This window comes from Oculina patagonica, chromosome 4 (genome assembly GCF_052425735.1).
Source record: "Oculina patagonica isolate OP01 chromosome 4, crgOcupat, whole genome shotgun sequence".
In the NCBI taxonomy this organism is placed as follows: Eukaryota; Metazoa; Cnidaria; class Anthozoa; order Scleractinia; family Oculinidae; genus Oculina; species Oculina patagonica.
This window is the reverse complement of record NC_135761.1, coordinates 42070701-42097719: the sequence shown is the minus strand read 5'-3', so window position 1 is coordinate 42097719 and position 27019 is coordinate 42070701. Positions and strand designations below refer to the sequence as shown.

At 37.7% G+C, this 27019-nt stretch overlaps 1 protein-coding gene and 1 long non-coding RNA gene across 2 annotated transcripts; one reads left to right on the top strand and one right to left on the bottom strand.

Moving 5' to 3' along the window:
• The first annotated feature begins 391 nt into the window (after positions 1–391).
• Positions 392–1561, top strand: LOC144650571 (uncharacterized). Its single transcript, XR_013570148.1, has 3 exons — positions 392–526; positions 829–902; positions 1488–1561. It is a non-coding gene; the product is annotated as an uncharacterized LOC144650571 (long non-coding RNA).
• Positions 1562–23596: 22035 nt separating this feature from the next.
• Positions 23597–26073, bottom strand: LOC144648742 (uncharacterized). The gene has a single exon (XM_078508212.1). It carries the CDS (start codon positions 26050–26052, stop codon positions 24760–24762), a length of 1293 nt encoding a protein of 430 aa, XP_078364338.1. The 5' UTR covers positions 26053–26073; the 3' UTR covers positions 23597–24759.
• Positions 26074–27019: the final 946 nt, after the last annotated feature.

The following is a 27019-nucleotide window of genomic DNA, read 5'->3' as shown; positions in this document are numbered from 1 at the left end:
GATCCTGCTCTAGTGGCACCTGATGTCCCAAATCTACACCTTCCTTGGCTGAAGCAGGATCTTCCAAAATACTCCCTCCACTTTGGTGACGACACCACGGAGTGGTGCAACACTTTCTTACAAAACGATGGCCTTGTCGAGTAGACTTTACTCATAAGAACTATTATGAAGACTTTACTCATAAGAATTGTTTTCAAGCTGTTAATATGTAGTTGTGCACCGTATGTAGAGCACATGGTTAGTTTTTCGCTCGTGTGAAGTTTAGGCTGCCATAACTACAGTTGTTGTTCTTTATTCGATGTAATTTCTACGGCTTGAAGCATTACAGTATTATTCTTGTCATCTCTGCCTACACTCTTTATTTACGACTCGTGTCTAAGCGACAGGCCTTGACAATTCCCAAGAGCCAAGGTGGCTCCTGTCAGCCCTAAAGCCACTCCAAAGAAAGAGGACAGAAGAAGAACCTGGGACAGTGGTGCCTGACAAGCTACTGTCTTTATTTGAAAAAGAGGAGAGGGAATGCGAGGTATTTACGGGATTAAAATTTTGATAAAATCTTGTAACACAGTTGTAAATGGTTTGAGCCTAGAAGTATTAGTGGAAAACAGGAAAATAGTAAGTTCTAGAGCTGTGTTATTGAAAAAAGGTAAATTTACCCCATCATCATCAAATGAAGTTTCCTTTTTGAAATGATATCCATTCTTAAATTATTTTCATCATCACACTCATCGTCATTATCCTAATTTTTACCATTACATTTTATTATTATTGATTATTAGTATTATTATTATTATTATTAGTTAAAATATGATCATTATTGCATTCAAGGTGACCATTGGTAGGAAAAGGAGGCGACGACCGACAGGTACACAAGAGCCGAAGAAGAAAAAGACAAAGAAATGGTATATTACTTTCAAATTTGATAATATAGAGGATAACCTATTGAACTATCGAGTACCGGTAATTTGGCGAAAAGAAGGACGTATATTGATGGTAATTACTAGAACAATCATACGCTGCCCATACATATATACTTGTTATGCAACGCTTTCGAGTGGTATACTGTGGAATATTCCACTTTTTTTGGCAGTATACCACACAAGCCTTTACTAAGAAATTGCAAGTGGGATCACGGTATACCACGAGAAAGTGTTGTGTTAACTATCTTATACCATGCCATAGAGAATATGCTGAATATATCTTGTCTGGAAAAAAGATTGCAACGCACGATGGGAAGGTTCATTTGAATACCGTCGAAATACACAACGGCTTTTCTGTACTCTGATTGGCTGTATTTTCTATTGCATGACATAAATACATTTACACGACAGAATCGGGCTTATATAGTATTCGTGTCTAAAAAAATCATTAAGTATCGGCCGATAGAAACCTTGAGCTTGCACCCTAATTTTTAACCTCGACAATCTGCAATATTGTTGTAAACTTTATTATTCTTTTTGAACCATGACTTCTTTCATTTTTTACAGATAACAGACTGCCCACAAATGGAAACAAGATCGAAGTTGTTGCTGCCAGCTTATTGGGTGATTAAGGAAACATTAAGTTTCTAACGTGCACTGTATTTTGTAACAATCTTTCAAATCGATTTCTTAATAGTATTCCGGCATTGCCGTTGCTGTCATAACATTGTATGCATTTTGGATGCTTATTCTGAAGTGTTAGAATACATTTGTTTTGTTTCTTTTTTTAGGCAAAACGCAAGTGATCGCAAGTAGTCGCAAGTTGAACTTGCGTACAGACTTGCATTGGGTGGCCAAACGGTCAAGGAAGATTACTCGCAAGTGCATGCAAGTTATCAAAAAGGAGATACAACACGCGCTGCAATTGGTCTGGCCTTTTGTTCGCCTCAAAAGTTTAAATTCCTTGATTCAAGCATTAATACCTTTCATGTATTAACCATCTATATTATATGTGTATATATGTGTTACGTGGTGACACTGAGTGTAATAAGGAAAAATACCCGCGATCGAAAATTAAGATAGAGTGCCTCCTACTGAGTTATTGAGAGGTAGTTTACATTATTTACCAACGTAAGGGGGACTAGGGGATAGTGGTTAGATACTAAGGGGAGTACTAGTATAAAACGCTCTTACCCTAAAAATGAATGGTTTTGAAGTCTTTTTTAAAAGTACCAGGTATATTGTATTAATTCTTAGATAAATTATATTTAAAATCATACGTAGATTAGCTTTTATTACTTCACTATTTATATGTAGATATACATTTATTTTGAATTTGTTTAGAGGGCCACCAGTTCATCAAAATTTACTGTTAAGTGTCACCCTCGAAAAATAAAGTTGATTATTATTATTATTATTATTAATTATTATTATTATTATTATTATTATTATTATTATTATTATTATTTTAAAGACTCTTTAGATCATGTGTTTATAAAATACCCAGATGTACAAACCTACCTAGAGAGATATCTTTTTATCTTGTTCCTTTCCTTGCAGACTGGCCTGGCTTGTACTATCCTAAGAAAATTATTAGTACAGCCGCCTGGTGCAAGAAATGGGTCGAATGGTGTACTTTTTCCTAAAAGCATGAAACTTTCCACAATTGATGAACATACCATAACGTTTATTTTTAGATGTGGAGCCACCTCACATTTGACCTGTGACGTCACTATAAGGTCGCTAACCTAAACATTAACCTTGATCAAAAAAAATAATTAATTTACTTGGTATGGCCGAAAACGTTACTTTTAACGCCAGGTTATGTTTATTTTTAATAAATTATGGGTAATGGAGTTTTTTAATATAATCTCGTCTAAATTGAATAAGATTAAGCTCAATTTAAGATGTTATTTACATAAAGTTACATTCGTATTGATGAAGCAATTAGTTTTATGAATAAAAATTAAACTTGATAGCAAATTGTTTCTACGTTTTATGCTTTATTGATTAGATTAGAGAAAAACCTTGTTTTTGTTTTGTACTTTGTTAATTTCCTTAATATTATGAATTTTAAATTGCTGAATATCATCAAACCGGTCAGCTGATGTACCCATTTCAGTCGTGTTCCTTTCAAGTTCGACATGTAGTAAAAAATGGCTTCGAGTTGTTGTGGTGTTTTTTGCTCTTGTGAGATGCATGGCATCTCACAAGAGCAGCACAAGTTGTTCTCGCAAGGAAAAGACAACAGTAACAAAGGTGTACAACACATACCTTCAGGTAACAGTTACTATACTATATTTTCATTCCTGTTTATTTTATTTTCATGACATTAAACGTTTTTCTTAAGGGGAGGGGGGACTGTAGTGCGTTAGCTTATTTCTCAGCATTTTCGTACCCAGAGGCCGCGATCCTTCTAGTCTGCAATGTGATCAGGGAATAAAATAATATATAGTGTATTGTTCTTTAAAATGTAAGGTATGTATTGACCTTTGGAAAAAAACAAATTTGCTTCCAAAAATACCGAGCTACAAAAGACCTTTTTTACTTTGGATACTCAAAATATGTAGAGAATCAATTTCTAATCTCAGGGGCTACCTCACAAGGAAAGGACAACAGTAACAGAGGTGTACAACACGTACCTTCAGGTAACAGGTATTATACGATATTTCCATTCATGTTTATTTTATTTTTATTCATTAAACTTATTTTCTTAAGGGGGGGGACTGAAGTGCGTTAGCTTATTTCTGTTAATGGACAGTGATCAAGGAATAAAATAATGTATACTGTATTGTTCTTTAAAATGTAAGTAAGTGTTGTTCTTTCTGGAAAAATAGATTTGTTTCTAAAAATACCCATTTACAAAAGTTACTTGAAAAACCAGTGAGGGCCTTGGTATTAATAGGAAATCCACTAATTATTTTGCCTGGCTATGCTAAAACGTGCTGTACAGCTGGTCACAAAAGTTGTTTAAAACTGATGTGGCTACGGACAGGTGGGAAAGAAATGGTCTAAAACTTGAAAACGTAGGCCCAAGTTTGTTGCTCAAAGGTTATTTTGTTGATCAGTGGGTACACCTAATAATTCTAGAGTATCTCTCGTGATGACTGCCCAGGCTTTAAGGCCAACATTTATTCTTGGCATTTTCAATGAGCAATCAATCAATGCCGCTTAAGTCTCTTACATGAAATGCAACGACAATTAATATGCACCTATCAATACAAAGTCTTAGTTGGGGGGTGGTACCCACAGGCATTTTTTAGATACTGATAGCTCAAATGAGATTGAAAACAGCAGTGGGCAAGAAAGCAGCAGTAGTGACACTGTTCAGGAATCCAGTAACGAGGACGATTACAATGTGGGTCACGAGGAAAAAACTGATGAAAGTGATGTCGGCAATAATGAAGATATTTATCCTGAACTATCAGGTACACATAATGATACACTTAATTATCCAAAAAGAGAATTAAGTTAAATATGCGTATAACATTCTCTCTTTACAAACCTGCCAGAAATATACATGAAGGACATAAAATACACACGCAGCGTCTGAGACAGGGCTTCTGATAGGGTGCGATGCAAAAATTTTCAGGGCAGATTATGCAATTAAAAAGGCCAATTGTAAGATAATTATGTTAAGGTGTCTGAGCTAATCAAGGAGCACACCTGGCAGTCTGTTATTCTCTACGACAACGAGTACTGCAAAATAATTCCAACATTGCCATGAGTTTTGCTGGGCCAGTGACCTCCAAAGTTTGCATATGAGATTCCTGAAGAAACGCCAAGGAAACTCCTTGTCAGACAACACCTCGCTAGCTGGAGAGAGAGCCAATACATCTTCACACATAACAACCTATTTTCAAGCTTTACAATTCACCAACAGGGTGCCATTGGCCACATTGTAAGTTTCAGCAAATCTGCATCACTCCTGGGTGTGACAAGAAGTAAAAAAAGGTAAAGTCTGTCTCCGAGCCATGAGGCCCATACAGCCGGAGCTTATCCCGGTTTCCGTAGCATGAAGCGACTAGGAGTATTGCTACTCCCCCCTGGATGGGATGCTAGTCCATCGCAGGGTTACCTCCCAGCAGTAAATCGCGGGTACCCATTTTTACACCTGGGTGGAGAGAGGCACTGTGAAAGCAAAGTGTCTTGCCCAAGAACACAACGCAGCGCCCTGGCCAGGCCTTGAACCCGGGCCGTTCGACTCGGAGTCGAGCTCGCTAACCATTAGGCCACCGCGCCTCCCACATGGGTGTGACAAGAAGCAGCCTGAATATACTCACTATTATGGAGGGAAAACACCTTACATGGAATGAGGCAAAGGCACTGCACAAAAGAGGGTTTTTATTTAAAATATTAAGATTTTCCAAACAATAAACATTAACAACTAAAAAGATAAAATATATACCGGTAAGAAAAAAACTTGTGGGAGGATAACAGCAGGGGGCAACTGAATTCCCATCTAAAATTTACAAATAAATTTACTAATGACAAGAAAAAAATATATAAAATTGAGAAAATTAAGCTATTAAAAATTATTATACTAAGATAAGTAATATTAGTATACATGTATATGTTCGTATTGCTAAAACATTAAATGAAGAGAAATGTCATGTACTTCATGTTGCAAGACAGAAAAATCCTTTTAATCAAGACTACAGCTTGGAGGGTAAGAAGTTAGAAGTTGTCTAATTATCACAAGCACCCTGGAGTCTCTATCTCATGAAACATTATCATGGGATTCCACATCAACTCCATCTGTGCCCAAGCTAGGCGTGCAATGGGATTGACTCCAATAGCATTTAGAGTGAGTGGCAGTTGAAGTGACTTTAAAAACCCTAGTTAGACCTTTACTGGAATACTGCTGTCCTGTGTGGAATCCTGGTCAGTCATGTCAAATCAATTAAAGCAATACAACGAAGAGAAACAAAACTAATATGCTGATCAGACTTATCATATGAACAAAGACTTGATAAACTTAAGTGGTCTACACTAGAACTAAGTAGAAAGTTCCTTTCTTTGGTGCAAGTGTATAAGATAATTAGCGTATATAAGGAGAATCCCATATCAACTCGCTCTCTTTTCTCGCACACCCGCATCCTGTGCACGTTTAGTTTTGCCATTAATATTCTTTGCAAAATGGCTGACGAGGAACAACCCGCAGTTCAGAGACCGAGAGCGGACCAAGGCGTCATTAATGCTGCTCAAGCAGTTGTCCCGCAAGTTGAGCCACCAGCGGCAGCAGAACCTGCTCCATTACAATAAGAGAATCCAAATCCTCCAACCGAACAACTTGAGGTATTTCTTTATTTTCCTGTCTTACTGTTTCCCCGGTTTTGGTCTTTTCCCTTATAGTCTTAGCTCGCGCTCTTTTATTTTATTTTAGCTCGTACGCATTTCTACTTTTACTGGCCTTCTTATTTGCTAGCTTCGTATTTCATTTTATTTTATTCACATTTGTTTTCTATCTTGTTGTTTGCTCGTCTTGCTGGTTGTATTCATTTCGGCATTGCCACGTTTTTTCACGTGTCTTCCACACATTGCCGGTGGCCGCTCGCCTTTTGTATTTCTTTCCCCGTTTTTTTTATACAATTTAGTTCATATTTCTTGTTTCATTGCCATTTTGCGCGCGTTTTGTTTTATATTTTTTTCTTGTTTTCTCGAGTTTTTCGGGTTAATGCTTGGTCCCTTTTGCTTATTAAAGTTTTTAATTTCCACGGGTTAACATTGGTCCCGCTTGTTTATTGGAGTTTTAATTTTTCGCGGGTTAACAGGAGGTCCCGCTTGTGATTAGAGTTCTTGTTTTCGCGGGTTAACAGAAGATCCCGCTTGTTTATTGGAGTTTTTTGTTTTCGCGGGTTAACAGAAGGTCCCGCTTGTTTATTGGGGTTTTTTGTTTTCACGGGTTAACAGAAGGTCCCGCTTGTTTATTGGAGTTTTTTTGTTTTTGCGGGTTAACAGAAGGTCCCGCTTGCTTATTGGGTTTTTGTTTTCGGGGATTAGCGGAAGGCCCCCCTTGTTTATTGGAGTTTTTTTAATTTCTCGCGGGTCAACTTTAGGTCTTGCCTGTTTAATTGGGGTTTTTATTTTTTGAGGGTTTCCAGGAGGTCCTGCTTGTTTATTTAAATCTTTTATTTTCCTGGCTTTACAATAGGCCCCCTCACTTATTGCAGTTAAATGGTCCTTTTTGCAGTGTTTGGTTCTGCAATTTCCTTTTACTTCCCCAGTTATAATTTGTAGTACATTTTACTGTATTTAGGCGACCTTCCCGCCCTTAGGTTATTTTCTTTTACTGCATGGCTCGTTTATCCCATTTGCTTCCTGGTATTCGGTCCTACACATTTTTTCTCCCATTTAGCCGTTTGTTCCAACTCCTAATAGGATCTTATTAGATTAACATAAAGGTTCTTTAAATGCCAGCTGAACTGCCTAAGTGGACAGGATTTCCTGGAGACATGAAAAGCTCCTAGTGGTTTCTACACCTCCGCAAATAAACTACCACCTTGCAAAAAAAAAAATTCAAGCAAAACATAAATTCTTCAAGTCAGTTAGCAAACAACAAAATAATCTTTTTTAGAATATCTTAATCTCTTTTTGTATATTTTTCGAGCATGACCTTCCAAAGACTTTTCGTAAGCCCCCTCATGAGTAAAATACTTCAAAGCCTTGTATGGCATTGCTGCTGAGCTTTACAACTTCTCACCTGAGGCTTAGAGCAGACAGATATAGAAGCTCTCTTAGTCTGATGGTGGTAAAGCTTACCAAAATACACCAATTCATCTACCAGGTAATTTTGTTGTCTGAATTATCGAGCACAGTGAACCTATTTAGGTGTTGTGGGAGAATTTTGACATTTTGATGTTGAAGGAGGTTAAACGACAAGAAGACGCTGCCTTTGTAAACATGCTTAACAAAGTAAGATCAGGCATAGTAGTTGAGGAAGTTACCAGGGTTCTCAGCTCACGTGTGGTTGGTGACGATGAAATTGATCTCCAAGCTTGTTGTTTTTTTGATGCCTCTGTAAGTATCTTAATTGCCTCATGTCACATATTTTGATAGCTAGATCAACGAAGCAAATTAGCTTTGGTACTGGCTGCCCAACAGAAATAATCAGAAATGCAAACTAACGTCAAAGCATTAGGGAACACATTTCAAAGGAGTCAAGAGAGCAAGACAGATTGATTTTATATTAATTAAGGAACCTCACCTTAAAAGCCGCCATAAGATTTTTTTCTTCCACAACTAACCAGATAGTACATTAACTCTTTCAGTACTAAAGTCGACTTTTGTCGACATTTGGAGGAGCAGTCAATGAACCACTTGTGACGTCATTAATTTAAAAGTCAGCAGATTTTGGTGATAAGCATCTGATAGAGCTAGGTTTGACCTTTTCAAAGAACTATTCACTTTGCGTATCGGTCGCATCCTAACAGAGCTAATCGAGAAAAAGTCAATCACTTTTTAGTGCAAAATCGGTGCTTAAAAAGGCCAAAACACCTGTAAAAGATCGAGGTCCTCTTGACAGGGTTTACCAATGTTTTTATCAAAACTTTTTTGGTCTAAAGGAAGGACGAATACAGTAGAAAGAAGTGGAAATAACAAAGCCAAGAGAAACGAAAGGAAAAGGAGCAAGAAAAAAAATGGAAACGATTTCGCCAAAAAAAAAAAAAAAAAAAAAAAAAACAAGTCCAAATTTTGGCTTATGCGCATGCACCAAAGTACATTTTTGTACATTTTTTAATGGAATCTTCCTCAAAATCTTGCTGCATTGTGGAAAAGTGCTTTTTAAGTAAAGTTAAGGGAAATCCAGGATCGTAGCATCAAAAATTCAGTTTAACTGTAAAAAAAAACCAGTTTTTGGAGAAATTCAGCACTGAAAGGGTTAAATTGGCGGGATTTTGGTGTTTAAAAAAAATGCATTTGAACTGTAACCCATTATAATGCGGCATTCTAATGGAGAAGGAACTATCAATGGCCTTCCTATTGTTCAACATTTCATTTCTTTCAAGACCGTTGGGTTAATATGAAAGGCAATTTCCGCAAGAAAAGAACAAAAAAAAATAATAAGCAAGTTAAAGATCTAAGTTTCGCCGTAGTTTCGTTTTAGTTTATACAAAACCTTGTATGTCTGATTTCATAATTAAAATTCATGAGCATATAAAAATTTGAATGTCAATCGCGGTAGGTTTTCAGCTCATAATTTCGTTTGCGATGACTCTAGATCATAGACTGTATGATTGCTGGACTTCAAGATAATGAAAATAAAGTGTTGATTTACTAAGATAAATTGTTGTGTACGTTTCTTTTAGTTAGAAAACTTTGTAGTCTTTCTAGCGCTAGCAAATTTTGCATGGTTATATTAGTGTGATGTATTTTGTATCTCACTGGGTGTACCAGGGAAACTTCGGTCGTATTTGCAGCCTAAAGTAATGCTGCAAAGCGCTGCTTTATGGCTGCTTTATCGACCCCATGGCCTCGTGTGGGTTATGATCAGCAGCTCTCAAGCAGCGCTCACCGTCGCTCCTGCAGCACTCACACAGTCATTTTTCGAAATTGCTGCAGCACTACGAAAACAGCGTTCGCGCAACCTACATGCAGTGCTCGTTGCAGCCCACGTGAGTGGCTAAAACAGCGCTGCATAAACGGCTTATGTTTCGTACGGGTTGCCATTAAATATGAAACGGAAAGCAAGATCAAAAGAAAGATTATTTTTAAAAAGGTGGGTATTAATTCCCAATTAATTTGGGTAGTATTTCCATTTTTCTGTTAAAAGCGTAGGTATGGTATTATTATTTGAAATATTTGAATAGTATGACATCTGTATATTTTACATTGTTGGTAGCACAAGGTTATTTAAGGTATTCTCCCCTCTTTTGTATCTTTTTCGTACCTCAGTTTTGTTAGTATGGATAGTACGGTTATAATTATTGTGAGCAATGTTAACACATCTGTAAATTTCAAATGAATTGCCAATAAGTACGCAATTTCAGTACTGCTAGTCATTACGGATAGGCGCCCATTGAAACGTGTCGCCCGGGAAAAGTGGGGTACCCATGACGTCTTGCGGGCACCAAGCCTTGGAAACGAGACTGCAAAAGCTGCCGACAGTTTCGGTTTCTTTAGATCCTGAAGTGACAAATTCCCAAAAGGGAGTTGAACGAAATGCCCCTGAGTCCTTTAGAGGACAATGCCGATTGTTTGGAAGTGTCGGCAAGCTCTTTTTATCGAACAGTTTATGCAAAACCTCGTAATATTTCACGACCAAAATTCGAAGCGCCGTACACATCGTGCAAATTTTGGAAATCCAGTCTGTTATCAGCAACTTTCCAAGTCAATCTTGTTGTTTAAAGCTCGGATTTCTGTGAAAAAGGCAGTTTTTTATGTTAACAAGAGAAAGCGGTTCTAAACCGAATGAAATTTGCCACGTGATACGCAGGTCAAATTTTAAACCGAGTTTTGTATAAAGTTGTTTATATTTTAGTGGCCGATTACGCGTGAATATCGTGAACGCACATTCCAAGTTTTGTTTGAGGTTTGGTCGCCAAGAGCCATGAAAATATCTTTGTTGTAGCGAAAATTTCGACGAGAATTATTGTTAAGTTTAAAGCAAAACACTTTGGAAAGAGGGCAACCGAATATTTTGTGGCTCTCGAGGCTTCAGCACGCAGTGTAAACAATTTGCTGCTTTGTTTTGCTGCATGTGTCATCTACTTTCATTTTATCGGGAAACCTTATTTAAACCGATTAGAGATCATTTTCACAAGAAAGATAACAACTGTTTAGAGAAAGGGCAATCGACAGAATGAAAATTCCACCGAGCAAACGTGTAAACAACAAATTTCTAATCGCTAAATTGTCTAGTAGTGGCGACTGACAATTACGTTTGCCTCCCGGGACTAACCACAAATTACCGTCTTTTATTTCCGCCCTCTTAGCAAAAACAATGGTTAAGAAATCAACCTACACAGGGGATTACTTGATTGACAGTACGTTACGCATGCTCTGTGCTTAATTTTAAGCTTATTTGCATTTTCCCGTGCGACGCTTTTCAATGGGCGCGTTTCCGTAATGTTAAATTAGTGTGATAAGTTATAATTGTATATTGTAGAGTGATTATCTCAACTAGTTATGGTTAATTGTAAGTAACATTATTTGTAAGTAACGTTTAATTGTAAGTAGCATATTTCAATGTATGGTCATATGTTGTAAGTGACTGTTATTGTGTAAAATGTTAATTAAGATAAATGTTGCCTGTTTTTTTGTCTTCCTCTGTAAATGCATCACAGTCACCAGCTGCTCTGTGGTCAATATAGCTTAGTAACTCCACTCCACCTTCTAATTTACAGATGTGTTAACATTGCTCACACAAGGGCTCTTATTACGCTTACGAAAATCAATGGTGAGAATTTTTCGCAGATGAAACCAGCAAATTTTCGGAATGTGCTTAAGTTCACGAAAAAATCTAAAGAAGTGCTGCAATGACATTGATGAAGGTCAATGTGAAAACAGTGAAGATTTGTCGCTCAATGATTCCTTCGTGTTCGTGAGGTCAAACCAGTTGCAAATTGTTGACATGACCCTTTGTCGAAGATGGTATCAACAAAGCTGCGGTTTGCAGAAAATGTAACATTGCTTAACTGGTTCTCAAAATACCCAGGTGTCTCAAAGGCAGCCGTTAGTGAGCTGCCGCAGCTAATACACAAGCTTATGTCTTTGGCAATGGCAGCCGAAGTACGATTCTTAACAAGTTTTAAGCAAGCTAAGAAAATGGTTAAGCCTTACCTGACAGAGTCAAAATCATACGAGATATGCTCCAATGAGTGTATTTCGTATACTGGTGAATACAGCAAAAGTACACATTGCCCAAAATGTGGGGAGGAACGGGTAAAGTCGACATCTTATTCAGTGGTACCCCTCATTTCTCGAATTAAGAAGATTTTCATGTCTCCCACGCTTGCCAAACTGGTAGAGTACCACGCTGTCAGGGGGAAGCAAGAGAGGAAGACAATATAGTATTCAACATCCACAACACCAAGTTCTGGCGGGATATGTTTTCCAACAGCGGCAAATACCGAAAAAGTCTAGGTACAGCGTGAGCAACTCGTTGCTGCAGCACAGAGTGTGTGATGCAATTCAACTCTTTGAAAAAGAATGACCGTCTGTTTGAAATAAATAGGGCTTCTGTCGTCGGGTTGCATTCAATAGCGAAAAGGCAACAGCCCCTAGCAAATTTTTAGTGTTCTCAACATCAAAAAACCTTTGTCCCCAAGGACATGGACAGAGCACACAGTCTCAGTGGAACAAGAAGCAAAAGAAATCATGGAGTCAGAGCTGGAAAAGTCTACATGGGAAGCAAAGTTAGCTGCCAGAGAATTTCCCAAACAAGATTCTGATGAAGAACTAGAAGAAAAAGTCGTCAAGGTTGGCATGATCTTAGATTGTTTGTGGAGTAGCTGTGGTTGGTCGGCTTGTGATGGTGTTGTTACTGCCATTTCAGTCCATACTGGTAAAGTGGTTGACATAGTTCATCTCAGCAGCTGTTGTGCAGAATGCAAAAAAATGGATCAAAGACACACAGATGGGGAAATCAGCCGCAAACAATTCCTGGAATGGTTTTAAGACAAGCGCCAAATTGCCTCACGAAGAAAACTCTGCCGTAAGAATACAACACTTGTTATATGCAACATGAAGCCGGAAGGTGGAAGAGGTAAAGTATATAACGTAGGCAGATCACTTTCAGACTCCTTTCAATACTAATGAGCTGAAGTAACTTTTAACTGTTAGTTGCATATCTCACTGTATAGCATATTTTGTAAGTAATTGTTATTGTGTAAAATGTTAATTAAGATAAATATTGTCTGTTTTTTGTCTTCCTCTGTAGATACATCAGTCACCAGCTGCACTGTGGTCAACATAGCTTAGTAACTCCACTCCACCTTCTAAGGAAGGACTCTATTGTAAGGTACTTTCTAATACATCAAACGCACAAATCTGTTTCTTGTTTTTCACGATGAAGGTCTTTTGGTGCCTTTTGTATGCTGCTTACATCAACCTTGTCAGACTCTTAACATTTTGCTTTCAAGCTATTTTGTCATCTTTGATAATTCTTTTAACAGTTTAATACTGCTCTTGCTGTTGGTAGAAGTTGTTATCGGAGAGTTGTTTTTCCACCCCTTTAATGAGTTCACAAATGTCCTCCTCAGATTACACATTTGCAACACTGTTTACACATATATTTCTTGTGTGTAGTCTCTCTATCAAAAAAACATTAATACATTATCTTTACATCCTGAAGTCACACAGTAGTAGGATACAATAAAGTACTGTTAAGTACCATTTTGAAATTGTCCATGTTGTTCTTGTTGGTTTTATGGCTCTTGAAGCATGGCACCATGTTGAAATTGTGCACGTTGATCTTTTTGGTTGTGTCGTTCTTGAGGTATGGCACCGTGCGGTAACTGTCCACCCATGCCCATGTTCGGATTATCAACAGCATTAGTCTGATCACATTGCTGTGGCACCTGATTTGATCATGAAGAAGGATTAGCTGGGTCTACATAAAATCATTGATAAAGGTAGATATAAAAATCGTAACATTAATATTGCAATAACTAAAAATTCAAAAACCAATGTGGTTTTGAATTATAATATTATAATGAACAAAGAAAACTTAGATAACTTTAATTGTATTGGCAGCTTCACATTTCTTCATTTCTTTTGTTCAAATTATTGTTCTTGTTGGTTTTATGGCTCTTGAGGCATAGCACAATTCTGAAATTGTCAATGTTGATCTTTTTGGTTGTGTTGTTCTTCAGGCATGGCATCACGCAGTAACTGTCCACTCATACCCATGTTCTGATTGTCAACAGCATTAGTCTGATCACATTGCTGTGGCACCTGTTTTGACCATGAAGGTGGATTAGTTGGACCTACACAAAATCATTGATTAAGGTGGCTTGGCAGCGACAGATAAATGGCAAATCATAGAACAGTCTGTCAGGTATGCTCAGTGACATTCCACCGGCCTACACTTCGCTTATTGATATTATATCAATTATAAACATCACCTTTTTCATAACCACACTGTGAATCCAAGTGTTTTTTTACAGGTCATTGTAGTCTCATTGGGAAAAAACTGGGAAGGTAATTGGTGTAGAGACAAGGGTCATGTCCTGTAGAATCTGCTCACAAAATCAGGGGAACCAGGAAAAGGTCAAAGATCTTGACTGCAAACTTAAATGGGGGGAAGCTCAAAAGAAATGTAGGGAGATCTTTCAGAGGAAATGTTGAACACAATAAAAGACAATAGTTTTCAACATTAATAGGTATTGACTGCTTTTTTACACTTTATTGTTGATAATGCCTATATGGTTCAAATTTCAGTACATGGGCTAATTTTATTTACCATATCCATTTTCTGGGTTTTAAATGAGGATTGACACACTCTATTTATGTGTTGGCTATAGATGTACAGGTCTGTGAATCTATGTTGTGTTAATGTTGATAAACAAGTGCGGGCACATGTAGTATGCTTGAAATTCTACTAGAAATATAAAAAAGGTTGTGGTATGTCAGTCATCCCCTAAACTTATTGATATTAATATTACTATTATCATCATCATTGTTTCTGTTGTTGTCGTTGTTGTTAGTATCATAATGATTATTATAACCAGTATTATTTTTTATAATTATTATCATTTTAATTAATTAGTTTTATTAATTAAATTATCACGTACAACTATGGCGATGGTACGTCAGCAAGTTGATCACGATGTTAACAAATGGAGTGATGTACATCATTGCAAAAAAAAAAATTGGGAACAAGGCTGTACAATTTACAAAAGGAAAATCTTTAACCACCAAAGACATCAAGTACCTGCCTCTTTGCTATCCACTCCTCCGGGAAAGGTCTGAAGTTGGAATTTTTTGGGGGTTCCTTTCATGTCAAGACAATTTTTTTTGTAATTTACTAGGGCCTCTATTGATAACAGTTTTTATTGTAAAGCTGATGGAGTAACCCTCATACAGTATATAAATAAAGGCTTTTTCTTTCTAATATCTCAGCACCTTTGAATCTTTCTGAAGGGGGAAAGTTAAAAAATTACCAAAAAATGTTTTTTTTTTATGGGGAAGAAGAACAATAGTTTTCTGAAGGGAGGGGGGGGGGGTATGTTGGCATTTTTTACTTCAAGGGGAAATTTTGACAATAATTTCCTACCACTGGCGAGATGTATAAATAGGTCTTTGAGTTTAAAATTTGGAATCTCAAGATCAGCAATTTCTCAACTTTCCCTCATCACACCAAGAATGGCTAAACATTGCGACTCAGTATGAGGAGCGATGGAACTTCCCAAACTGTATTGGGGCTATTGATGGCAAACACATCATTATGCAGCCACCTGCTCATGCTGGGTTTTTATTATTATAATAACAAGCATACCAATACTATTGTTTTAATGGCTGTTGCTGGGCTGCATTATGAATGCCTGTATGCCGAAATTAGAACAAATGGAAGGTTTTCGGATGGAGGGGTGTAGGATAAGTGCACCCTGTTGTGAGAAATAGAAGATGGTAGTGTTCCACTTCGTCTCCCTGTAGCTGCCACTGGGAACATTGTGCAGACCTGTGTGTAACGTAGCAAGTTTGTATCATGTGACACAAAGCATCTGCGTTGTCTTTGATTTCTCAATTCACCATGTTGTTTTGAAGGGACAGCTTTGGCACTTTTGCCCTGAACAAATCAGATGGTAAGGGTCGTGTACGATTTTGCTTCTTCGATTCCCGTATTAATTTGTTTCATTTAAATATTTGTACAAAACCAGGACTGTCGTTTTTACAACCCGGACTATCTGAAACTTACAATTACAGTATTTGAATCTGAACTAGCTGAACACTGGATTTGTCAAATGAGTCAAGTTTTGGATTATCTGGATATACAACTGGATGTCTTGTATTAAAGTTCTGGGTTTCTGACGTTTACATGTATTTAATTTAATGTGTAGCACCAGGACTTCAAAACACCAACAAAGTGCCTGCCATATGGGGTGGCTGAAATAATTCATGTGTTTGTATAATTATGATGTTACACTGTCACAGGAATTTCATAACTGACTGAAAAACTACTCAAAATACAAATCTTTAAAGCAATGCAAGCTACTGTTTTGTAAGTTTCTTAGAGTTTACAGCCAGTCATATGATGAAGACATTGAAAGCCTACAATCTTGCCAGCTTTTAGATGAGTTTGAACAAGACTTGAAAGGTCTTAAGAATAAGACTCTTCAGACCATGTGTTTACAAAATACCCAGATGTACAAACCTGCCTGCAGATTGGCCTGGCTGGTACTATACTATGAGACTTAAAAGTAACAACTGCAGTCGAAAGTACAATTCATTAATACCAGAGCAAGGCCAGTTCCATGTTGCCTTAAATGCTGTAGAAAATACTGTCATTATTTTAATGCACTTTTTTGAGAAATTGTTCCCCCAGTTATTTGGTGATACTCTGCCAAAGAAGCCAAGACCATATCAAATGTCAGTATGTGTAACTGCAGCTTTACTTATGTGGCTTATGGTACGTGATAAAGTCTTGAAGAAGTTACATCAGGGTACTCTTTTAAGCATTTGAAATTTCATGGCTTTCCATGACATTTTTGATGACTTTCCAAAGTTTTCCATGACCAAAGTTTGACCATTTTTTTGGACATTTTCAAAAATTATCTGGATTTTGGGTACGTTTTTAATTTTTGTTTTTTACAAAAATAACCTTCCTAATTTATTTTATACAATCAATACCATTTTCCATGACTTTCCATGACCAAAACTTAAATTTCCAGGCCTGAAAAATGAAATTCGATAATTCCACGACTTTCCAGGTTTTACATGACCTGTGCGAACCCTTACTTTACACTATGCAAGAGCCATGAGTTTGTATCGACACTTTACCTGCTGGATGACGTTATACCACTGGTTTTCTTCCAGTACCAAGTATTGAGAACAGGTAATTTGTTCTTTTTTTCCTTTTTCTTTTGGCCGATACAATGTAAATCCAAAACTACCGCTTTTTAAGCGTAAACCACCTGTTGTATCCTATATTGTCTAGTTGTGTATATTAGCAGATTTAACTAAACATACAAAAGAAAGAAAAGAAAGGAAAAGGCAGAAAAGAAAAAGGCTGGAAAAGAAACAACTGATTCAGGAAACATCAAAACAAATCTGTTGGTGTAAAGGCTGGCTGGAAAGGCTATGTTTTGATGTCTCTTGAAGACTTCGAACAAGACCTTTGTTTGAGGGATAGGGAAGATAACTTGCTCCTTCCATAAAAAGGCATTTAAAATGAGCACTTCATATCTATATTTAATTTCCATTTATATTCATTTGATAGTTTATTCTAGATTATTCATTATTTAGAGGATGAAGATAACACTGAACTTGCAGTAAAATGACTCGCTAAATGAAGCAATGGTCATGAGAGCAAGTATTTAGTTTGTTGCGTTCAAAATTACTTTTTAAATGTTCCTGTTAGACAGCATTATGTTATTTCCCTTCCATGTACCAGCAGCCTGTTCGAGCCACAGCTACTGGATTGTCTTACATATAAAGGCCTTCATCAACAAGGGTACCATCTCTTCTGGCGCTGTTACTGTGCTACCAAAGAGAGCTCTGAACAAATACCACACACATCAAGTTACATGGTTGGTGGGAGATTGTTTATGGTCGTGAACAGACAAAAACATCCCTGACCTGCCAGGCACATTTCATTGCATGGTTGGTGGGAGATTTTTTATGGTCGTATACAGACAAACACATGCCCTACCAGCCAGGCACATCAATTTGCATGGTTGGTGGGAGTTTGTTTATGGTCGTGTGCAGACAAAACATGTCTGACCTGCATTCTCCACCATCAACAAGCCCATCCCAGGGATGTATTTGACACCCTTTGTACCCAGTTTGGCCTGCAACGTTTGTGAATCATCTTTTACCATCTTCCTTGGTATTTCCAGTTCTCTCTTGACAAGCAATGACAGACTGGCCAGATGTTATTTTGATTTGCAGTGATGATTAACATAAAGGTTCTTTAAATGCCAGCTGAACGGCCTAAGTGGACAGGATTTCCTGGAGACATGAAAAGCTCCTAGTGGTTTTACACTTCAGCAAATAAACTACCACCTTGTAAAAAAATTCAAGCAAAACATAAATTCTTCAAGTCAGTTAGAAAACATCAAACTATTCTCTTTTAGAATATTTTAATCTCTTTTAGAATATTTTCCAAGCATGACCTTCCTAAGACTTTTCGTAAGCTTTCTCAAGAGTAAAGTACTTCAAACCCTTGTATGTCATTGCTGCTGAGCTTCACAACTTCTCAACTGCAGGCTTAAAGCAGACAGATTTACATTGCAAGACAAACCTTATATAGAAGCTCTCTTAGTCTGATGGTGGTAAAGTTTACCAAAATACACCAATTCATCTACCAGGTAATTTTGTTGTCTGAATTATCGAGCACAGTGAACCTATTTAGGTTATCATTTGTTCTTTATGCACTGGTTGTGGGAGAATTTTGACATTTTGATGTTGAAGGAGGTCAAACGCCAAGAAGATTTTTTTTTTTTTTTTTTTTTTTTTTTTATTATTGAAGAAAATTTAGTAGACTTTACAATATTAACTATTAAAGAAGAAGATGAAAAGAAAAAAAATACAATATTGATAATGCAAAGAAAAATTTACACAATTTCACTACATATAAGTACAAGTACAAAGTTGGTTTACAACATAATGTTCTAAATACAATTTTTAGTGGAAACAAGAGGAAAAAAGGAAGAAAGTAGGAAAAAAAAAAAGGGCGGGTGGCACATTCTAAGTGGAAACATTTTGAGGCGGAAGAGCGCTTAATGTTGCCCATTTGGATCTAAATTTCGACAAGGTGTTGTTTTTAAAAGCGATTCTGCTTTCACAAAGGATTTTGTCTTTGAGAACGAGATAAAAAATTTTAAAGCTTGGGGGGCTATTATCCAACCAAGCTTGAAAGATGTGATATTTTCCGATGATTAGAACATGGTTAAAGGCGTAGAACTTAGTACAGTCTGGTTTATAGCCGTACAGAATATCTGTCACGTTTAAAGAAACATTCTCCGATCGTTTCTCGTTCCACCAAATAACAATTTCACGCCAAAAATTTTGCGTAATGGGGCATTCATACAAAAGATGAGCTAAAGTTTCGTCGGGAAAATTGCAGCGCTCGCAGCGAGGTGACGTTTTCAGTCCCATTTTAAAAAGACGTTTGTTTGTGGGAAGGATGCCATGAATGATTTTATATTGGAAACATCTAAGTTTGTTTTCTACCGTGACTCTAAAAGGCAATTGGTAGATAGCTTTCGGGGATAAGTTTTTTCCGACTAGTTCTAGTTCTATATTTGGGGGTTTAAGAACTTTCAAAACAAAATGTTCGCGAGCGATTTTGGCAGTGACATTAGAGGGTGTTAGGTCATCTCTGACAGTCTTATTGGAGGGTATTTGCTGGGTATTTAAAAGGGAGTTTTTCCAACCACTAGGGATTGCAGAGAGGAGGCCGAAATATATTAAGAAATTCACTTTTAGACCATATTTCTTTTGAAATTCGGCTCTGGAGAAGAACCTACCATCTTCCAGAAGGTCGCGTATTTTAACCACACCCTTTTGATACCATGTCAGAAAAAAGATCGGTTTTCCATCTATTCTAATAAATCGGTTGTTCCAAATGATTTCATTCCGGTATTCATCAGCAGATGAGGGGTCTGTAGAGTGTATCTCCTGCCAAGCAGAGAGTATTTCTTTGTAGAAGGAGGGTAATTCTGAAGGCAGATTTAAGTCATGTATATCAAAGTTACATTCAAAAAGGAAAGTGCCACCGAGGTGGGTTGTGGCCAAGGAAAAGGCAGCGCACCATTTACTATCTCCAGCTTCACATAATCGCTTTGCCCACGCAGCCTTAAGAGATTTGTCCATCATAACAAAGTCAACCATGTTAAGACCACCTTTTTCAAGAGGACCAATAAGAGTGTGCCGTTTAATTTTATCCGGCTTCATTTTCCATACGAACCTGAAGCAAATATCGTTGACTTGTTTACATATGTTGGATGAGACTGAGAGAACAGACGTGTTGTAGACTAGTTTAGAGATGGCGAGAATCTTGACAATGCATATCCTTCCTATAAGAGTTAGATTTCTCGCTGACCACCTGTTTAAAGTCTTTTTCAGTGATACAATTTTTTCTTCGAAATTGATTCTGCAGCTAACAGCCGGGTCGTAGGCGAAAGCAACACCGAGAGCAATTACGTATTTCTCTGGCCACAAGATATCAAAGGGGGATCGCTTGCCCTTGTTTTGTTTAAGGCTGCCAAGCCACATTCCTTCTGTTTTAGAAATGTTCATCTTAAGACCTGAACACTCTCCAAATTCACTTAGGAGGTTAAATAAGTGGTCCGCAGAAGAGTCGTTAAGTATGAAGGCAGTGATGTCATCAGCATACAGACTTAGTTTTATTTCAGTGTCATTAAGTTTCAGGCCACATATGTTATTATTCTGCCTGATGGATTGGGCCAGCGTTTCAACAGCTAAGACAAATAGCAGCCCTGATAAGGGACACCCTTGCCTGACTCCTCTATGAAGAGAAAAGAAATTTGAAGCAAAACCATTATTAAGTACGCAGCTGGAGATGTTAGAATAAAAGACATGAATCCAGTTCTGGAACATTGGCCCAAAGTTCATAGCGTCAATAGCCTCGAATAAGAACTTCCATTCGAGGGAATCGAAAGCTTTTTCGAAATCTATAAATAAAAGCATGCCGGGCAAATTTCGTTTCTCGTACACATCGATAACATCGGAGATTAAGCGGATATTCTCTCCAATAAAGCGATTTTTAACGTATCCAGTTTGATCGCTATTTATTAAAGTCGGAAGAACTTTCTCTAGTCGATTTGCAATGCATTTGGTTGCAATTTTGTAATCTGTATTTAACAAGGAAATTGGTCGCCAGTTTTTCAGAAGAAGATTATCTTTGTTTTTCTTTGGTATAAGCGAGATCACGCCTCTTCTTTGTGAGATTGACATTTCGCCTTTTTGGTAGGCATCATTAAAGCAGTCAATTAAAGGGCCCACAACATCGTTCCAGAAACATAAATAAAATTCTGCTGTGAGGCCGTCAGAACCGGGAGTTTTGTTTTTTGCAAAAGTTTTGAGAATAGACAGACATTCATCGGCAGTAATAAGACCTTCGCAGATGCTTTGCTGTTCGGCATTTAGTTTGGGTACCATTTCAGGGTTTAGAAAGCGTTTGCTGGGTTCATTAAATGTGCTAACTTCAGGCAATTGTGAAGTGTGCAGCGTTTTGTAAAAATGTTCCATTTCCAATAGAATTTTGTTTGGTTCCACTAGGTACTCATTTTTATCTGTTTTCAATTTAGCAATGTGTTTCCTATTGTGAGAGCGCTTTTCCAAATTGACGAAGTACTTGTTATTCCTTTCACCGTGCTCGTACCACCTTACTCTGCTCCTAATTATAGCACCTTTTGTTTTGCGCTCAGATAAGTTTTTCAGTTCCAATTTAACGCTTCTCGCTTCAGTTGTTAAATTCATATCGTTGGGGTTTTTACCAAGGAAAACATTCAGTTCGTTTAATTTTCGAAGTAGATCCATTTCTTTGGTCTTTCTGTTTTTGCTAAGGCGTTTTGCAAATCGTATACAGAAATCCCTTATTTCCATTTTAACCATTTCCCAATAAAGTCTTTTGTCGTCAATGTAACTGTGCTTTTCTTTTGCGTGAATTAGAAAGAATTTCAGGTTTAAGACAAATTCTTCATTTTCAAGGAGGGAATTGTTGAATTTCCAAAATCCTGGACCAGAAGATGCTGCCTTTGCAAACATGCTAAACAAAGTAAGACTAGGCATAGTGGACGAGGAAGTTACCAGGGTTCTCAGCTCACGTGTGGTTGGTGATGATGAAATTGATCTCCCAGCTTGTTGTTTCTTGATGCTTCTGCAAGTATCTTAATTGCCTCATGTCACATATATTTTGATAGCTAGATCAACAAAGCAAATTAGTTTTGGTACTGGCTGCTCAACAGAAATAATCAGAAATGCATACTAACGTCAAAGCATTAGGGAACACATTTCAAAGGAGTAAAGAGAGCAAGACAGATTGATTTTATATTAATTAAGGAACCTCACCTTAAAATCCGCCATATGATTTTTTTATTGTCTCAAGTTCATCTTGGAAGCTAAATCATGTTGACATGCCCAAGCTTTATGTTTAATGGACAGTTTTGACTCAGATAAAAAGGTTTGGAAGTATATTTTTGTATACTAATTTATCAGAACTGTAATAGATTTAACAGACCCTGTCATAATCAATACTGTTGATTTCTTGTAGAAAAACCATACACAAAAAACAGGGGCATCAAAACGAGTCCAGGAAAAGTCCAATGATCTGAAGGTAAGCAAATTGTTTTCCTTTTCCTGCCTTTTGCACAAGTTGGTAGGTCCCATGGTTAATTAGGATTCTATTTCTTCTATATTTATTTTGAGTTCATCTGGAAGTATTAATTTCTCTTTTCAGAATAATACAGGAGATGCAATAAAACTGAAAATGAAAGTTGTGTTGAGGATAAAGAAGACTAGGATATATTTACACCACCCCTCCCCCCTACAAATTGTAAAAGTCGCGCTAAGTATCTTGGGTAAAATAAAGCACAAGGTTCGTTTTTGTCCGCCATATTGGACATGTAGTTTTTCTCTCAGAAGCGTGCAAAAAGTGTGTTCTTCCTCCCTCAGCTGGCCTCAGTTGCTGTTGCGTACATGTATGATTACATCAGTACTCTATGTGGGTAAAATGGTACTAGTGAACTTCCTGGCCTGCTGTGGATGTGGAAGTGAAAGAATTGAGGAAGATTTGTTGATAATAAAACAAAAAATGTCTTATTCAGATTACAAAAAGTACAAGAATAACGATAACACCTATGTCTGGATTCATTCTGGCATATTAGTAACAGCACCAGCATCTCAAAAATTTCAACAAATACAATATACACAGTACAATTTATTAATCTACAAACACAATTCATGGTACCTTTTGCCAAACATTATTAGCCATATATTTTGTTAATATTTTTAGATGGAATAAATGTATAAAAAAGGTAAAAGATAAAAAAGGATTTTTTCATCAGACACTGAACAGCCATCCCATAATTTTGAAACTTCCATCACCTGTGATAGAGGACGACTATGGCTACCAATTTGTCAACACCACGAGACAACCGAAGGAAGGAAAAGCCAATAAATCATAGTTATTTTAGTGGCGAACACAGCCCCTGCTTCACTACTCGGCCAACTGAGTTTTAATTGGTTAACAGGCAATGGTATGTGAGCCCATGCTGCCTCACTTGCCAGTGTTAGTTACAAAAAGTTTCAATTATTTTTTGGTTATTTCCACTCTTTTGGTCCTCGGGGTCTGGGTAACAGTCATTGAAGTATTATGGTCTGGGCCATGTGCTCGGTTGGTTTCACAAGCTAGTCATTATCAAAAATTGTTATTGGATTTCTTTATCAACACAAATTGTTCTTGGATTTCTCAATAACGAGCCAGCAAAGCTTGCAAGTGTTTTCTTTCGGTTCTTTCATAGTATTTGATTTTGCTTTGTTTTTTGTTAACAGTTAAATTTATTTCATATAATAAGTACAAAACTATTGACACTTTGTACAAAATTATTAACATTCTACTCAGAATGGACTCTTTTTTCAAGGGCTCGTGGTAATGCACGGTAACATGGCGCTGAAGAGAGAATGATTTGTATCCTCTTGGCACTAACATTGTGCAATTTCTAAACTACCTTTTGCCCCAAAACGAATCCTAGCGCAAAACATTTCATAGGAGTTTTACTCGCATTTCGTTCATTTTATCTGGGTACTAAATTAAAAGCAGCGGTCACTGACACTTTTGCTTCGTGACGGCAGTCAAGGTAACAGTGATGACGATGATAACGATGGCAGAATCTGATTAAGATGTACGGCAATTTCATCACAGTTAGAACCAGAATGGTCAAACTGGCGCTCAACCTTAAAATGGTCCATGCACCGTTATATCATGACGTTTTCCATTTACAAGCAGCATTGTCAAATGTCAATATACAGAGATCCGAGAAACCATCCGTTCAAATGATGATTCTGACAACGGCTACCATTTCCAGTGATGCTTTCAATGTAATTCCAATTTGCCATTAAATGTCATTATTTCTGAGGCTCTAAGCTTCGATTACTGGCAATAAGTTCTCTGATGCCGTATGACGACACTTATAATGACGCAATCTTTAAAAAACGACGTACGTCACCTCATACGGCCGAACTTTTTCTCCACAGCTCGCAGTGCTTGTTTCCGGGCTGCTTTATTTTATATATTACTCAACGCTACTTCCTGTACACGGTCGTTATCTGTTCAGCGATTTATCTTTTAAAGCATCGTTAGAAACAGGCTGATCATAATCTTGTTCTGTGTTGCCATCCATCTTTTCCTTTTCTTCCTCTCCATCTCCCTCTCCAATAACTAAGAGGACTGCTTTATTTTCAGATCTCCTGGCTTGAGTTGTCTCTCGCCCTTGCTCAGCAGGATCTTAAGGGCTCTTTTCAAAAGGAACACGCCCATTTCTCGTCGTTTTTTTGTGGGCCACGTTTGCGCTCTTCCATAGTAGTCTCCGCGCTTTTTATTCGTAAGGCGAGGAAGTCCCAAGGCGTCAATCATACACGCCTCGCGTGTGTACGCCTCCACGGGAATCACACTTTGAAATATATGTAAAGACACTACTCCCAGGCCCGCTGCTCAAATGTCTTTAATCTGTTGAAGTTTGGGGCTTTGCTTTGCGGAGTTTAAAGCCTCGTTGAGATGGGCGTACGGTCTAGAACGTTTGCCCTTTCCAACATAGAATACGCCCATAATGAAAACCCTAAACACTTCTTCGTGGCTCATCTTTTTTGCTCTGGCGGGCAAATTTTGTGTCACACGGGGATCGGTGAGCAAATAATTAAATGATGACTTCTCAGTTCCCTCCCTCCAATTCTTTTTCAGGTCGAATTCAATACACATCGATTCCTCCTCTTGGAAGAAATCGGGTGTGGCTGCCCTTCCCTCAAGTTGCATTCTTAATTCCGGTAAGTATTCTGCATACTGTGAGTCCTTTGAACAAGTTGTGCCACTCTGTAACCTGGCCAGTCGTTTTAAATACACATTCCTAGTGCTGGCCATAATCGGACCGGGGATTTCACCATATCGTTGTAGCTCTTTTTTAATGTCGCAATCTGAAAGATTTTTTAGGCTGTCTGGGACAATGACAACAGACTGGTCCAGAAGGGTGCTGCATTCTTTCCAGTCGTATAATATTGTACTGTCGCCAAATTCAGGATCTTCATTAATTAAATCTTGCTGATGTAAGCTAGGTTGTTCAGACATTCCTTGACTGTATGTCTCGTGTAAAGCTTCATTTTCCTCAAAGCTGTAACTGGATATACTGAGGTTGTTAAATTTGTCCACAACAGTATCATCCAAGTCGAACGTCTTAGAGGGATCCGCATGCCTTGGGTGTAGCTTTGGGAATGTAACCACTGTGCGGTCAAGAACACTATCATCTTCTACCGCTGTATAAAATGATTCCGAAAAATCAGATTCACCGTCTTTAACAGTTACTGTACTTAAACCAGAAGGCTCAGACTCCTTACATGTTGCATGTTGCACTTGTTCCGCTGAGCTCTCGGCCTCAAGAAGGAGCCTAATACAGGATGCCTCTTGAGCAAAGTCCAGTGCATTACTACCGTCTTCGTCCGTTTCCTTAACATCGCCACCATTGTCTAGTAATATTTTTAGGTTATAAAACCTCCCCCACAGGGCAGCCACATGAAGAGGTGTTAGCCCCTCAGTCGACTTCACATTCGGATTGCAGAACACCTTTTTAAAACAAAGTTCTAAAATGCTGGAGGCCTCTTTACTCTCCTGTCCAGATAGCAAGTGCAGGGCAGTGATTCCACCTTGCAGATGGTCAGCTTTTGCCCCTTTTAGACAGAGATCTCTTGCAAGGCGGTAGTTTTCAGCTTCGATCGCTGAGAAAAGTTCCTCATCCATATAAAACTTGTTACTTGTTGAATGAAACGGGTTAAAATCGAGGTTAAAACAGGGGCAAAAATACAAAATGATGAAGTAAGATCGATGAAACAGTCAGGATACGCAAAAGTTGTTGTTGAAAAATAAAAAATAAAAAAATAAAAAATAAAAAATCGATTTTGCTTTGTTTATTATCCTTTTCTTTTCAGTCAAACCAAAAACAGATACAAATACCAACAAATAAAGATTGAGTTAAAATTCACAGGCGGAACTTGGATGTTTTAAAAGAAAAATACATTTGAATTGCAATCCATTATAACACGACATTCTCATGGAGAAGGAACTATCAATGGCCTTCCTATTGTTTAACATTTCATTTCTTTTGAGGGTTAAGGGACAATCTCTTGACTCTCTCAAAAGAACTGGTATGTTCTCACCTTTTAGTTCTCTGGGACGACAACTTTCAGATTTTGCTTAAAGCATTGGTAAGATCTTTCCTGGCAACATCAAAAACAATGCAGCAGAGGAACTTCAGCATGCAAACATAAAAAAGTAAGAAGTTACCCAATTTATGCAGGTCGTCCTAAGTGGAACCAAAGAAGAAAAAGAGTCGATGTTGAATTGACCGTATTTCAATTGGATATCTAAAAATAAAATAAATGGGAAAGACACTTCTTCTTCATCAACTTCACTGGATTGAAACAAAGAAATATCTCTATCATTTTTTACCAATTGGCAACTGCAGAGATCCACAAGAGTAGGATCAAAACTTTGGTCTTGCCTGACTCACTCAACAGGAATGTGTATACTGATGTCAGAAGAGTTAATAGCAGCCCCTGGCACTAGCAATGAGGAAAAAAATAGAAGTAGTCGAAAACATGAACAAAGACGCTATACTCAGCGCAACAGATGACAAAGGGCAGAATAAAGGAAAGAACCCAGGTAAAAGACCCAGCAAACCGAAGACTAACAAAGACAACCGAAAGGA

Coding starts and splice junctions, on each gene's coding strand:
- LOC144648742 (XM_078508212.1), bottom strand. CDS start 26,052: ATGGATGAGGAACTTTTCTCAGCGATCGAAGCTGAAAACTACCGCCTT.